General features: G+C 34.4%; 2 protein-coding genes across 2 annotated transcripts; both read left to right on the top strand.

The window, feature by feature from the left end:
* Positions 1–797: 797 nt before the first annotated feature.
* On the top strand, positions 798–4162 carry LOC138136035 (venom acid phosphatase Acph-1-like). The gene is made up of 6 exons (XM_069055090.1): positions 798–2852; positions 2899–3003; positions 3066–3488; positions 3539–3662; positions 3712–3920; positions 3972–4162. The coding sequence occupies exons 1-6, from the start codon at positions 2742–2744 to the stop codon at positions 4122–4124; spliced, it is 1125 nt and encodes a 374-aa protein (XP_068911191.1). The 5' UTR covers positions 798–2741; the 3' UTR covers positions 4125–4162.
* A 1180-nt stretch (positions 4163–5342) lies between these two features.
* Positions 5343–10838, top strand: LOC138135051 (venom acid phosphatase Acph-1-like). Its single transcript, XM_069053687.1, has 5 exons — positions 5343–5414; positions 9597–9701; positions 9754–10176; positions 10229–10561; positions 10612–10838. Exons 1-5 carry the CDS (start codon positions 5343–5345, stop codon positions 10762–10764), a joined length of 1086 nt encoding a protein of 361 aa, XP_068909788.1. The 3' UTR covers positions 10765–10838.
* The last annotated feature ends 2593 nt before the right edge of the window (positions 10839–13431 follow it).

Genomic DNA, 13431 nt, shown 5'->3' with positions numbered 1-13431 from the left:
TAAACATTTTTATTTCTTCAAAACTTTTCAAAAAACAAATAATATTTTTATACAGCAATGTTTAGAAAAATAGTGCCTTTAAAAATAAGAAAGATAAATATCACCCCACTTAAACTGCTTCCTTAATAAATAAATGTTGTATGGCAGTTCATAGTCCCTTAAACGCCTTTTCATTTGATATATCGCTTATTGAAATCGGACAAGAAATAAAATTGCTAGAGCATTTAAAAAAAATTGGATCACCCTGTATATTCTAAATTTTCGTAATGACCGCGACATATTGATTGCGTTTTACACTTATCAATACCAAAACTCATCCTAATATCATTTGAGAAATTTTCAGTTATTGTTAGTAAAGATAAAATGTGATTTTTTTTTATGCATAAAGTATTATGTCATCCATATAAAGAAGGTGACTTAATTTGGAGTGTGGTATTATTAAGTCTAATATTAAAACCATATCCAGTGCTATTTAATAGATTTGTCAAAGGATTAATGGCTAGATAAAACCATAAAGGACTTAAAGAATCTCCTTGATAAATTCCCCGTTTAATTTGAATAGGCTCGGATTTTAAATTACTATTAGATCAAACAACAACAATAAAGAAAATTATTTTACTAGGCATCTCAATTGCTGATAGATAATAGAGTACGCACATATTTGTACAAAAAATTAAAAATCGTAAATAGTAATAATAATAAACAAGTGTTTTTGACTATTTATTAAAAGGATTTGATAGAGTGCAAAGTCATTTTATTTTTTTATAAATTTTTAATACTACTGGGTGCCCCAAAATTCGCGGAACAACTCAATGAGGCAATGTTAATTCATGTTAGAAAATAACGAGAAAAATAATTAAAAAATTCTATACCTCTTAGATTTGAAGATATGGGGGCCCAAAAGGTGCAGCTTTAATCTCATTTATTTTAAATAATAAAAAAGATTTTGACTCTTTGTCTTTTACTAGCCAGTGGCCTAATAATTTTGGACGATTGTGATCAGGTTTGCAATTATTTTCTTCATTATTTCCAGCATTTCCAAGTAGTAATTTTATGTTCGTTTTACCTCAAAGAGCGTACGGCAACACGGCTTTGAATTTTCCCTCTCATTTCCAAGGATACAACAAAAATTAAATATTTGCAGACTATTGGGATGCATAGAATGTTTTTAAATGTTGCCACATTTAGTGTAACGAATAGGTCCATATTTTCTACAAAAAAGAAGATTGATTTTTTTAAAACATTTTTACCTGATCTCTTAATGACTACTTAACAGCGTACTACTACGTTGTTCCGCGAATTTTGGGGCACCCAGTATAATGCAAATAGATGGCCGTTTCGTGTCACAATATGGCGGTACTCACGAAGCAGTGTTGCTATGACACGTCCCTTTTAGCATTAAAATCTGTCTACGGGACACATTTAATACAGTAAAACCAAAAATATTACAATAATGGATAGACGAACTTGAGCGACAAAGAGCAGCAAGTAGAGAACGACAAAGACTTAGGCGGGAACAAGGAAGCCAAGAAGAAAGAGATATCGAAAATGAGTCTAGAAGATTAAATTATCAGCAAAGTGATAGCGAAAGAGAGACACATAGAGAAAGAAGCCGTTTGTCACACGAAAGAAGAAAAGAAAAGATGTCAGATACTCAGATAATTTAATAATAAAATTTAAAATAATTTTTAAATATTTTAATGCTCCGTGCGTAAGCACGGGCCGTTCCACTGGTAATATAAAACTAAGAACAACACATTCTGATAGCGGTTTGCGCCAAATATGTATATCACTGTCGAAATTCTACACGAGGAAGTGGTACGAGTGTCAGCATTTTTTGTCGCGTTTTATTACCTTGGCAAATAAGATAAAAGAAATCATAAGTCATGTTGATGAGTAACATTATACAATTATTCATCAAAACATAAAATGCCATATCATGGAAAACCACAATTTCAAATTAAAAATAAACATTATCATTTTCAATCGGGGAAAAACTTTTCCTGTTAAAAAGTACCGACAAATATCGAGTGTTTTTTTTAAATTCCACCTCAAAGTTGGCGTTGAAGAATTGATTGTGAACGCACTACGGATTATGGATGACGGATCTTACGTTTTTACACGAGTGGTGCGTTTACAATCGACTCTTCAACGCCAACTTTGAGGTGAAATTTAAAAAAACACCCGATACTTTGTGCGTGGAGATCATGTAAATGAATAATATTTTATCTTTTTGAGTTTTTGCTACATTTGTAATTGTTAATTAGATATTAAAAATATTGCTGAATGCTCATTACGTTCTTCAATTATTATTGTCCCTAACATAGAAGCTGTTGACTGACAGATAAAAATTGTGTTCTTCCTAACTGTAACAATTATGACGACAATTTACCAAATCTTGTAAAACAATGAAAATACGAAAAGAATTCGAAAATATAAAAAATAAATAAAAATACTTCAATTTATTGCCAGTAAATCTAGATATAAGGAAATAAGTCCAAAACTAAACAACTCGCAATGTTAGACGTAAATTTATTAACATTTAATCATGTCAAATTTCATATTACCAACATTATACATAAATTAATGCCGGGAAGATTAACTGTAAACCCGTAAATCTCTGACTTTATTCACATATAATAAAGATTCACCGGTTAATCAGGCAAATACCGCCATAAAAAGATTGTTAAAAATTGGGTTTAAATTCTCGGTCGGGACGGTGTCCAGTTGTCAGTTTCATCATGAACTCGGTCCTCATTTTTTTCCAATTTCTCGCCTTTTTTTCCGCTGCGATCTCAGCAGGTCCTGCTGGTCCAGGGAAAAAAGACAACACGTTGGTTCTGCTCCACGTGGTAAGTCAAACGATAGAACTACTTAATTTCTTTACCGAAAATTTAGTTATTTAGGCACGGTAACCGAACTCCAGACAAAGCAAGCCTATTTCCAAACGATTTGCATCTTCTGGAAACCTACGATCCTATCGGTTACAGTCAACTGACCGTCGTACGTATACATCGACTATTTTTGATTGCGTTAGGTTAAATTTTTATTTTTTTTTTGAACAGCGAGGAAAACGGACTGAATATGAAATTGGAAAATATTTGCGCAAAAATTACGACAACTTTATACCCGATCAGTACACCCCTGATGTAGTCTATGCCATATCGACAAATTTAAAAAGAACCAAAATGTCTTTACAACTAGTTCTCGCTTCGCTTTTTCCTCCGCTTCCAACCGACGTCATCGACGACACATTAAACTGGCAACCTGTTTCTTTCAATATCGAACCGGGCCAAGGATTAATAGGTTTACCCAAGTCTTATTGTATCAATTACGTCAATAAGTATTACAGCTACGTCTTGTCTGAAGAAGCTCAAGAAATTATTGCCGGATACAGAGACTTGTACAATCAACTCACCAAAGATGCCGGTTTCGACGTGAACACACCGAGCGACGTTGGCAAAATTTATGCCACCCTCAAAAGCGAAGTAAGTTGTTAAACGAAGCTTATAGCTACAAGTAAATGTTTTCGGTTTAGGAAGATTACGGTTTCAAACCACCACAGTGGGCGGCCGAGATTTATCCAAAAACCATTGAAGAAGCCGCGTCTGTTGACTACGAGTTTTCCACGGCAAATGCAGACCTGAAAAAACTATCAGCCGGTAGGGAATTTAACTTTTTTTTATTCACAGTTAGACAGTTTTGTTGCAGGATTCTTACTCAAGAAGATCCTTCAGGACAGCGTGTCGAAGCAAAACGGGACTCTACCAGAAGAAAGAAAAGTGTTTTTGTACTCGGCTCACGAGTTTAATGTCGCAATAATGTTAAGGGCCTTGAATGTATTCTACCGACATGTACCACCATTTGGAGCCACTATATTTTTCGAAATTCACAATATTAAAGGACAATATGGGTTAAAAGTAAAGTTGAGGTTTCAGTTTTGTACGAAATTTACATATTTGCTGTTTCAGTTGTTCTATCAAGATTACACCGCAGGACGTCCGAGACTTCTTACAATTCCGGGATGTGCGAGTTTTTGTCCTCTTGAAGATTTGTATGAACTGGTGGGAGAAAATTTACCTACTGATGCTGATGTTTGTAGTTCTACAAACGAAATGATGTAACTTTCCGTAATCTTGAATAAAGCAGTCATTGAACTTTATATGTTTAGTCAATTATTCCATGAAAATTATAAAAGAAGCATAAAACATTATAAGCAACGCTTACAGCTCAATGTAGTGTTTCAATTTAAAAATTTTTCCAAAATTTCAAAAAATTAAAAATACAAATTTACAACTTAAGATAAATATTGTTGCATTGAAACGCGACACCGAGATTTAAAGTTGGATTCTGAACAACATTGAACCCAATCACGAAGTTGCTGGGTTGACAGCTTGCAGTTAAATAAATTTCATGCTGCTTCATGACACTGCAAAAATTCAGTTCTCTATCTCTACAGATAACGAAACTATCAAGCTGTCTTCATCTTAAATGCGACACACACACTGTATATTAATTATGTAGTAAAGTGGTCGTCGAAAAATAGTCAATTTTGACTTAAATTGTAAATCATTTTACAGTAGGAGAGAAAATCGTCTTATAACTACAATAAATAATTCCATAAATAAGTAGGGGTTGTCAATTTACCTGATGTTTGTTCTTCTTTGAGTCGGCACTGCACAACAAAGGGGCAATAAAATTAGAGGGTATAATGGAATTATTTATAATAGTTATAAGATTTTCTCTTCTATCCTATTATAAGTAAAATGATTTACAATTTAAGTCAAAATTGACTATTTTTCGACGACCACTTTAGCAATTTTCATAGTGAAAGTGATGAAACGTTTGAATAGAAAAGGTGATGTTGGTCAAAAACGAGTTCGTGTGTAATTTGGGCTTTTTATGGCATGAGTGGACCAGTTTAAAACTCGAGTGAAACGAGAGTTTTAAAGGTCCACGAGTGCCAAAAAAGCGCAAATTACACAAGAACGAGTTGAATACAATGTTTTTTTGTTCGACGAGCCCCCCCAAAAGCTCCAATGGCTGAAAATCTTTAAAATTAGCTTGACGTTTCGTTTTGACAAGTTGTCAAATTCATCAAAATCTGTTCACATAGGAGAAAATTCTCAAATTCTGACAGTGTCGAACAAAAAATCTATTTTTTATACAACTGGTTTGCATTGCATTAAAAAACGCAGTCGTATTTTTGATGTCTATTTTAATTTCTGCGGCAAAAATCAGGTAGCTAGTCTTGTATTGACATTTTTTTATTAGAAACGTCAAAAAAGTTTTCATTACGTTTTGTAAAACACTTTCAATTCCGCATTATTGCATTCGTAAACATGGAATGCAAAGAAAACGACGTTAACGATGCCGATATCGCCGACAGATTTCCCGCAGATATTGAAAAAGCGGCAAATAGAGCCACTTTAACATTTATAAATAAATAAAAAATAAATAATAAATAAAAGTTTTTTTTTTACTAGTGTTAAAATAGTATTTTACAGTAGAAGTCCGTTAGGATAGCCTTTACTGCCGAGCCAGAGATTTTGTGAGACGAGCTCGCAGAGCGAGTCGAATAATACTGGCGAGGCTGTAAAGGCCCTAACGGACGTGTATTGTACAATAGTTTTTGTAATATCTCTACGATTCGTTTACAATTATCTTTTTGAAATACATTTTTTTCAACGCTATCGAAAAAACCGAATGATTAATAAGTGTGCGGAGGACGTCGTCATGTCAACCGTTGTTTGTGAAAAAAATTTGTTCAACGCTTAACTTTCCGTTGAAAATAAGTGAATGAAATCAATAAAAAATCGCAATCAAGATATTCCCGATGTCCGGCTGGCCGCAGAGCAAGTGAGGTCATCGTTGTTCCCTGCAAAATCGCGCTTGTGTTGGTGTTAAAATTCTGAAGCATCATCTTCGATCCCGTCTACATCTGCTAGTGGCATACGGATTTCGATTAATTCAAGGTGTGTCCCATATCATTAAACATTAATTATTGTACCATTTGTAAAAAAGTTGAAAAATAAAGTTTACATCTACGTTGCTATAGTTATTTAGTCATTCATAACGGCCGCTCCCGCTCATAACGGACTCCGGCCGTTATAAGGTTGTTTACATGGTGACAAACAGTCCGGAAAGCCAACTTTAACAACTAGATATTACAAAATAGCTATTTATGCACCAAGGGCGTTACAACGATGATTACGCCCGGAGAACGATGAATCCAGCTCGAGGGCTTTAGCCCGAGAGATGGATATCGTTCGATGGGCGTAATCATTCGGTGACGCCGTGGTGCATACAAGATTTTATTTTTCACTATACGTGTTCTTCAAAAAAAAAAAAATTGGCATCTTTGCAATTATGAATTGATGAGGGCGTCATGAATTCATTACGCCCGCTTATTCTTATTACGCCCTGTTTTATTCCCCGGTTGTTATGGACATGTTTACGTATTTCGTATCCTAGGAGTTATCATGCAATTATACTAAAGTGAAAAATAAACACTTTTAACACAGTAAGTTATAAAGAGCAATTTTTAATCAAATTAGCTTCCACTAAAAACGTCACTTTCTTTTAATGTCAGTTGTATAAAAAAATTATTTGAACACATAATACACATAATACAGATGGTTATGAAAATGTATTCTTAATATATTTTATAATAAAAATGACGATTCAAAGAATACAAAATACATTTTTCTAGAATTAAAAACCAACTTTACTTTAGGTTTACTTGGGTTGATACATTTACCATTTTTGCGTTAAAATTTGATTCATAGTGACAGTTATTATTTGACGTTTATTAACTAAATTAGCAAAGATACGAAAAATCTGACACTGTCGAAGTCATAGCCGTCCCTTATCTAAGAAAGTTTGTTTATTTAAAGTTAAATTGATCCAATTCCTTACTTCAAAAGTTCTGATCTGCTCCCCAAATTGCGTTGGAATCTGCTGGAGTAGATTTAACAAAAATTTTTATTATCTGATGCATCAGATTATGAGAATACCAGATTAGCTCCTGTTATGAAACCATTCCTTGATCCCGCATGCAAAAATAATATACCTATCGCTTCCCTTAAGAACCAGTGTGACATCCCAGGAACGTTTGAAATTTCCTATTTTTACTGTTTCTGGAAAAACAAAATGAAAACGGAGGAATAAATATGCAAAAAAAACAAGAAAGCACAAAAGAACACAATTACAAAATTGAAATTTGTAATGACATCTGTCTCAACTTGCCAACAAATTTTAAAATATTGATAGCACCATGCGCTTGTGTCAAATGTGAAAAAGCATTCGCAGGTCAGTATAGTATACTCGTGTCAAAAATAAATTACTCCCTAGAATTCGAACTTTTAGGGACATAACTTTTTTATTATGTAACAACTACGGGGTGATCAAGAAGGACTGTTTAAGTTGGTAATACTGAATTTTATTTTTAAATGGTACAACTGGAGTAACTTCCGGTTGTTGACGACAGCCGCATCAGTAACAAGCGTAGAGGGTGACAAGTCAAATTTGACATTTCAAATTAAATAAAACATGTTGGTGAAGCGCTCGAGAGAAGAGCAAAATGGGGAGTACAAGAATTTCCTTTAGTTAATTTTTAGATTATTATTCCAAATTCCAACTTTGATTTCTTTTGGCCGTTAATTTTTACTCTCATAACTTACTATTTTGTCTATTAATGCTACGTCAGATATCTGTCATATAAACCCACAAAACATATCCGGTTGCAGTGTTGTTAAAAAAATGTTCTTAATTGTATTGCCAACTTAAACAGTCCTTCTTGATCACCCGGTAGAATTTTCAAAAGTAATTTTGAATGCTTAAGGTTGGTTACTATGAATTGAGAGATTAAGTCCAACTAAATATGCCACCAGAAACAAAAATTGATTGTGAAACGAAAAAATATCCATCACTTAGCGAGAAATAGAGCCATATGCAACTGTTCCAAGGAATTCGCTGCCTTACGGTTACGATATCTTTTGTTTGTCACCAGAAACGACATAGCCTCCAACCTAACCAAATTTATAACAAACTAGTAACGAATATCCCTAAATCATAGGGAGTAATTTATTTTTGACAAGATTATATACTTTATCCTCCTTGGGACTGTACATGCTGCACAACCATTTTAATGATCGCATGTTGTTTCTTTCATTTCTTTTTTTATTGATAATATTGAAGGAAAATTGGTAGGTAATGTTTCTTTAATAGGGTGAAGGTGTGTCTGTTGCCGGAATCGACCGGCGATGCAGCCCCAACGAAAAACTGACCGAGTCTCTGTAACAAAACGGACAAACTGCATCCCGTCAAAGCGGACGTGTCCAAAGAGAAGGACATTGTCAGAACCTTTTCATTTTTCAAGTAGATACGTGTGTGACAATTACAATCCTGTCCACATCCTTATTAACAACGCAGGCATAATGTTGAACAACAGTCTCTCCAAAATCTGAAAGGAAGTCCTCGACATTAACATTTTTGGTTTGTGAGTGGCAACGAGAGATGCCATTATAGTGACGCGTCGTTATAAAATTGACGGTCATATTTTCCACATTAACAGCCTCTTGGGACATTTGGTACCGGATTTGCCGGATTTTGAATGTCTATTGTGCATCGAAATTTGCTGTCGGGGCCGAAATGCTGAGACAGGAGTTTAACAGGGAAAATAATAGAATCAAGATTACTGTAAATAATGTATGGCATAAGAGTTTTTTTAACGTTTTCAGCATGTTAGTCCAGATGGTGTGAATACAGCTGATCATCTAGAATTCTAGAAATGGACACATTTAATATTGAAGAACCTGTGTTGAAGACAATGTCACTTTAACAACCCAAACATATCATTGAATATGCCCTTTGGAAGTTTCCATGCGGCCAAGTAAATATTTTCAACAAAAAGCCTAACAATATTGAGTCCTCCTGTCACATAATTTGCGACTCTTCATTGTAACAATAAAACAACATTAATAGCATTTATTTTTTGGATTTTTTTCCCACCACCAAGTTGTCCATGACATCACACTTTTCTAAAAAAAGCTAAATGAGTTTAAAAAAATTTGACTAATAAAATGATAAAGCATTCTGTTTTTGCAGTTACATCTTTGACGATAATAGTATGTATTTGCGAAAATCTGGAACATAAAAAACAATAAAAGTGTATCAATTTATTAAATGAATTGTGGATGTCACGACAAACATGAATGTTTGAAGCTATTGTATAAAGCTTTAGCTCATGTTTGGCTGTACTTAACGAGCTGCCTTTTTATCAAAATTAAATACAAATAAATTAAACGAGATTATTAGACGAGGTCTGATTATATGCAAATATTGTGAAACATTACCTAACTAATTAACTGCAATAAAAAGATTGTTCAAGATTGGCTTTAAATACCTCGCTTTTGGCGTTTTCAACTTGTTTTTCGAAGATGAAGAGAGCACTAGTTCTTTTTCAAATTGTTTGCATTTTCTCAACTGCGATTTTAGCAGGTCGTGTTGCAACAAAAAAAAATGACACATTAGTTTTACTCCACGTCGTAAGTACAAGTCAATCCAATTTGAATTTTTTTGACACTTCGTTTTAGCTATTTAGACATGGTAATCGCACACCGGATAAAGCAAGCGTCTTTCCGAACGATTTGTATCTATCAGAAACATACGAACCTATCGGATACAGTCAATTAACTAATGTGAGTATGATTTTTAACATGAAAGGTATAGACGTTAATTTTTCCAATACAGAAAGGCAAACAAACAGAATATGAAATTGGTAAATATCTTCGGAAAACCTACGGCCAATTAATTCCTGAACAGTACAGCCCCGATGTAATCTACGCAATTTCGACGAATCTAAAAAGAACAAAAATGTCATTGGAACTGGTATTGACTTCACTATTTCCTCCACTTCCCACCGAATTCGGTTCACCGGATCTAAACTGGCAACCAATTCCGTTTAACATTGAGCAAGCTGGGGGCATTCTAGGAGCCGCATTTTCTTACTGTGCCGATTATATCAATGCGTATTTCAAGTACGTTTTATCTAAAGACGCCCAAAAAATACGAGATGGGTACAAGAATCTTTACGAAGAACTAAGCAGATATGCCGGTTTTAAGGTAACCACGCCAAGAGATGCAGGAAGTATTTATTTCACCCTCAAAAGCGAAGTGAGCTTGACGTATTTAATTATATCTTAATTATTATCCTATCGTGCTTCAGGACGATTATGGCCTTCAATTGCCTGATTGGGCGACTGGAATTTACCCAGAACTCTTAGAAGAGGCAGCGTCTGTGGATTATGAATTCTCCACTGCAAATCCTACCCTGAAAAAATTGTCTGCAGGTTTCTTACTTAAGAAAATCCTAGAGGACAGCATATCAAAACGTGACGGCAATCTACCTGAAGAAAGAAAGGCTTTTTTGTACTCGGCTCACGAATTTAATGTTGGAACAATGTTGAGAATTTTGAATGTGTTTTACAGACATGTACCTCCGTTTGGAGCTACGATATTTTTTGAAATCCACAACATTGACGGCGACTACGGATTAAAAGTATGTTTGTCAAAAAATCTGATTTGAATATGTCTAACAATCTTTTTCAGCTGTATTATCAAGATTACACCAAAGCTACACCAAAAATTTTAACCATTCCGGGGTGTTCAAGTTTCTGCAAACTTGACCAGCTTTATGAAATAGTTCAAGAGAACTTGCCTGGAGAAAATGATGTTTGCAGTACTTCTGATGAGGTCTTTTAAGAGCTGTGATGTAATTTTACTCCACAATAATGAAGTACAGAAAGATGTAGCAATTCGTTTTAAATAAATCTAGACTCAACTAAACTTTATTTTTATTATTGTTTTTGCCATACAAAAGTGAATCAACTTTTAAACTAACAACTCCGCTCAAGCTGTCACCTACCACCAATCTGTCTCTGGAGACAAATTTAAAAAAAGATGCATTCCATGGATGGCTTAAAAGACCGAGGGCAGCAGCAGTGTCACCCTCTCACCTTATAATAAAATGTGTAGACGCAGTCTGTGACAAAATTTAAAAATCTCTACCTCCTCATAAATTAGGCTGTCAAATATAAAAGTTATTACCACAGAACGTTACTACCGTTAGTAATTATTTATTTATTTGGTTGTACTCCAATGCAATTTAGGGAACAAATCAGAACTTTTGAAGTAAGAAAATGGATTAATTTAACTTAAAATAAACTAACGTAACTGACAAACACTAATATAAATTTCAAAACTCAAAATTATTTAATAACATAATTACACAACATTTTTATTTTATAATACAAAAATTTCCGATAATATTGCGGAATCTGGAAAAGTGCCCCGAATGCTTGCAGCGTTTCCACGTTGAATGGCAAGGGAAATCCTCTCTAAAAGGAATTTCTTTGATTTTGAATCGCCTGATTCCACGATAAGTCGGTTTCCGATGACATTAATGAAATCGATGGCTTCTTTGCACCAAGGGCCTAAGGTTTCAAATGCTAAACCTTTAAACACGTAGTTTGACGAAATGATTGAACTATATTTGCTATGTTTGCGTTTGCAAGCCATTTCAGCGGCAAAACTTGAGACTTCAGATGATTTCAATACGTAACTGTCTGCAAGTGTATCTACAACAGTAACGTCCCAAACCAAAGGTTGACCTTTAATCCACGGTACTAAAGTCATCCCATCTGGGCGTTTTCCGTCATCCCGAGACAGTCCGTTTGGTTCTAAAGTTGAATTCACATGAATAGAAGTTAAAGACCGGTTGATAATGGAATTAATTTCAGTGTGTCTTGAAAATCTACCACTGCTTTTGAAACAACTTAGACCGTGGGTGCCAATTTCGTCAACTTTCGCATTGCATTTGCAAATATGAGGTGTACAAATATTACAACCCAATCTTAAACCAATACAAACTTGGAAGGAAGTGTTATCTAAAAGAGTACCAATATTAGGAGAAGGTATTGCATGTAACCAAGATCCTGATTCTCTGCATTGCAAAGCCTTAAAACGAGCCAAGGCTCTAGGTGAATTAAAGATTAAGTCATTGGCAATTATTCGTTTGAAATTGTGGGATTGTTGCTCTTTCGCTCTCATTTTCTACATCCCAGACTGCTAAAGCTTCATCATAATGGTGAATAATGAAAGGCAAATATCGGAAATGCGACGAATTCCCAGACCACCAAATCTAATCGGTAAAGTGGACTGATGCCATTGTAAATCAGTTAAACGTAAATTAAGTATTCTCTCTAAACAAGACTTTAAAAAAGAATCAATTGAATTAACATAATTAGAAATTTTCCAAAATGGAGTTGTTCTTAATAAAAAATTAAATTTTGGTATGAAAAGACAGTTTTTGATTAAAGTATAAGATACGTGTCTCTTAAGGGGTTCAGCTTTGTTTAAAAGATTTTCAACTGTAATTATAGTTTTTTCAACAGTGTTTTTGAAACCTTGGTCAAAGATTGGAGAGCCTAAAAGAAATAAACCTTCTCGGTCACAGATTTTAATGCCTGGTACTAAATTTTGAAATTCCTTTATGACTTTTAAATCTGTGTCTCCAGAACAGCAAAAGATCTCGCATTTGTTAAAGTTTAATTCAAGGCCAATTTCCTGACATAAATTGATAACTTTCTTAAAGTCGGATAAAACTACTTCTGGGTAATCAGCTAAGATTCCATCATCTAAATACCATATATTCAGTTGAGAATCCAAAGATGAAACAATTGTTTGAATGACACGACTAAAAATCATGGGACCGCAGGGCTCTCCTTGCTGGGCTCCAACAGAAGAAGAAATTAAATGATTACCGAAAAATAAAGTTGAAGGATTTCTATAGCATTGATAAAGATAAGGGTACAGAAGTGGGGTATGACATTGGACTTCTTTTAGAATACAATCCCGTTCGACTGAGTTAAAGGCGTTTTTGAAATCTAATTTAAGAAGAACTTTGCCACGGTTTTGATAGTTATTATTATTAACAAAGGTTCGTGTGGTATGAATTATTGCTTCGCATCCTAGTTTAGTTGCCACTCCAAGTTGGCGTGGAGATAAATACGAATTTACAATATTACGACTTTGAAAACAGGCTAGCTTTGAGGTCAATCTTCGCAAATGATTATAAATACGGTGCAATCAACAATTACTTAGATAAGGGGCGGCTATGACTTCGACAGTGTCAGATTTTTCGTATCATTGCTAACTCAGCTAATAAACGTCAAATAACTGTCACTATGAATCAAATTTTAAAGCAAATGTGATTTTTAGTTCAAAACATGAAAGATTAGTCTTACTTTCGTAATGGTGTTTTCAATAACGAAGAATGGATGTTGGCTGTTTGGCCGAGTTTCGGCAAACATTTCCAAATTTAAATTGAAACGGGTACCCAGGTATATACAGAGTGATCAACAAGGACTG

The sequence above is a fragment of the Tenebrio molitor genome, chromosome 7 (genome assembly GCF_963966145.1).
Source record: "Tenebrio molitor chromosome 7, icTenMoli1.1, whole genome shotgun sequence".
Lineage (NCBI taxonomy): Eukaryota > Metazoa > Arthropoda > Insecta > Coleoptera > Tenebrionidae > Tenebrio > Tenebrio molitor.
Note: the sequence above shows the minus strand (reverse complement) of the source record. Positions and strands in the feature narration are given on the sequence as shown.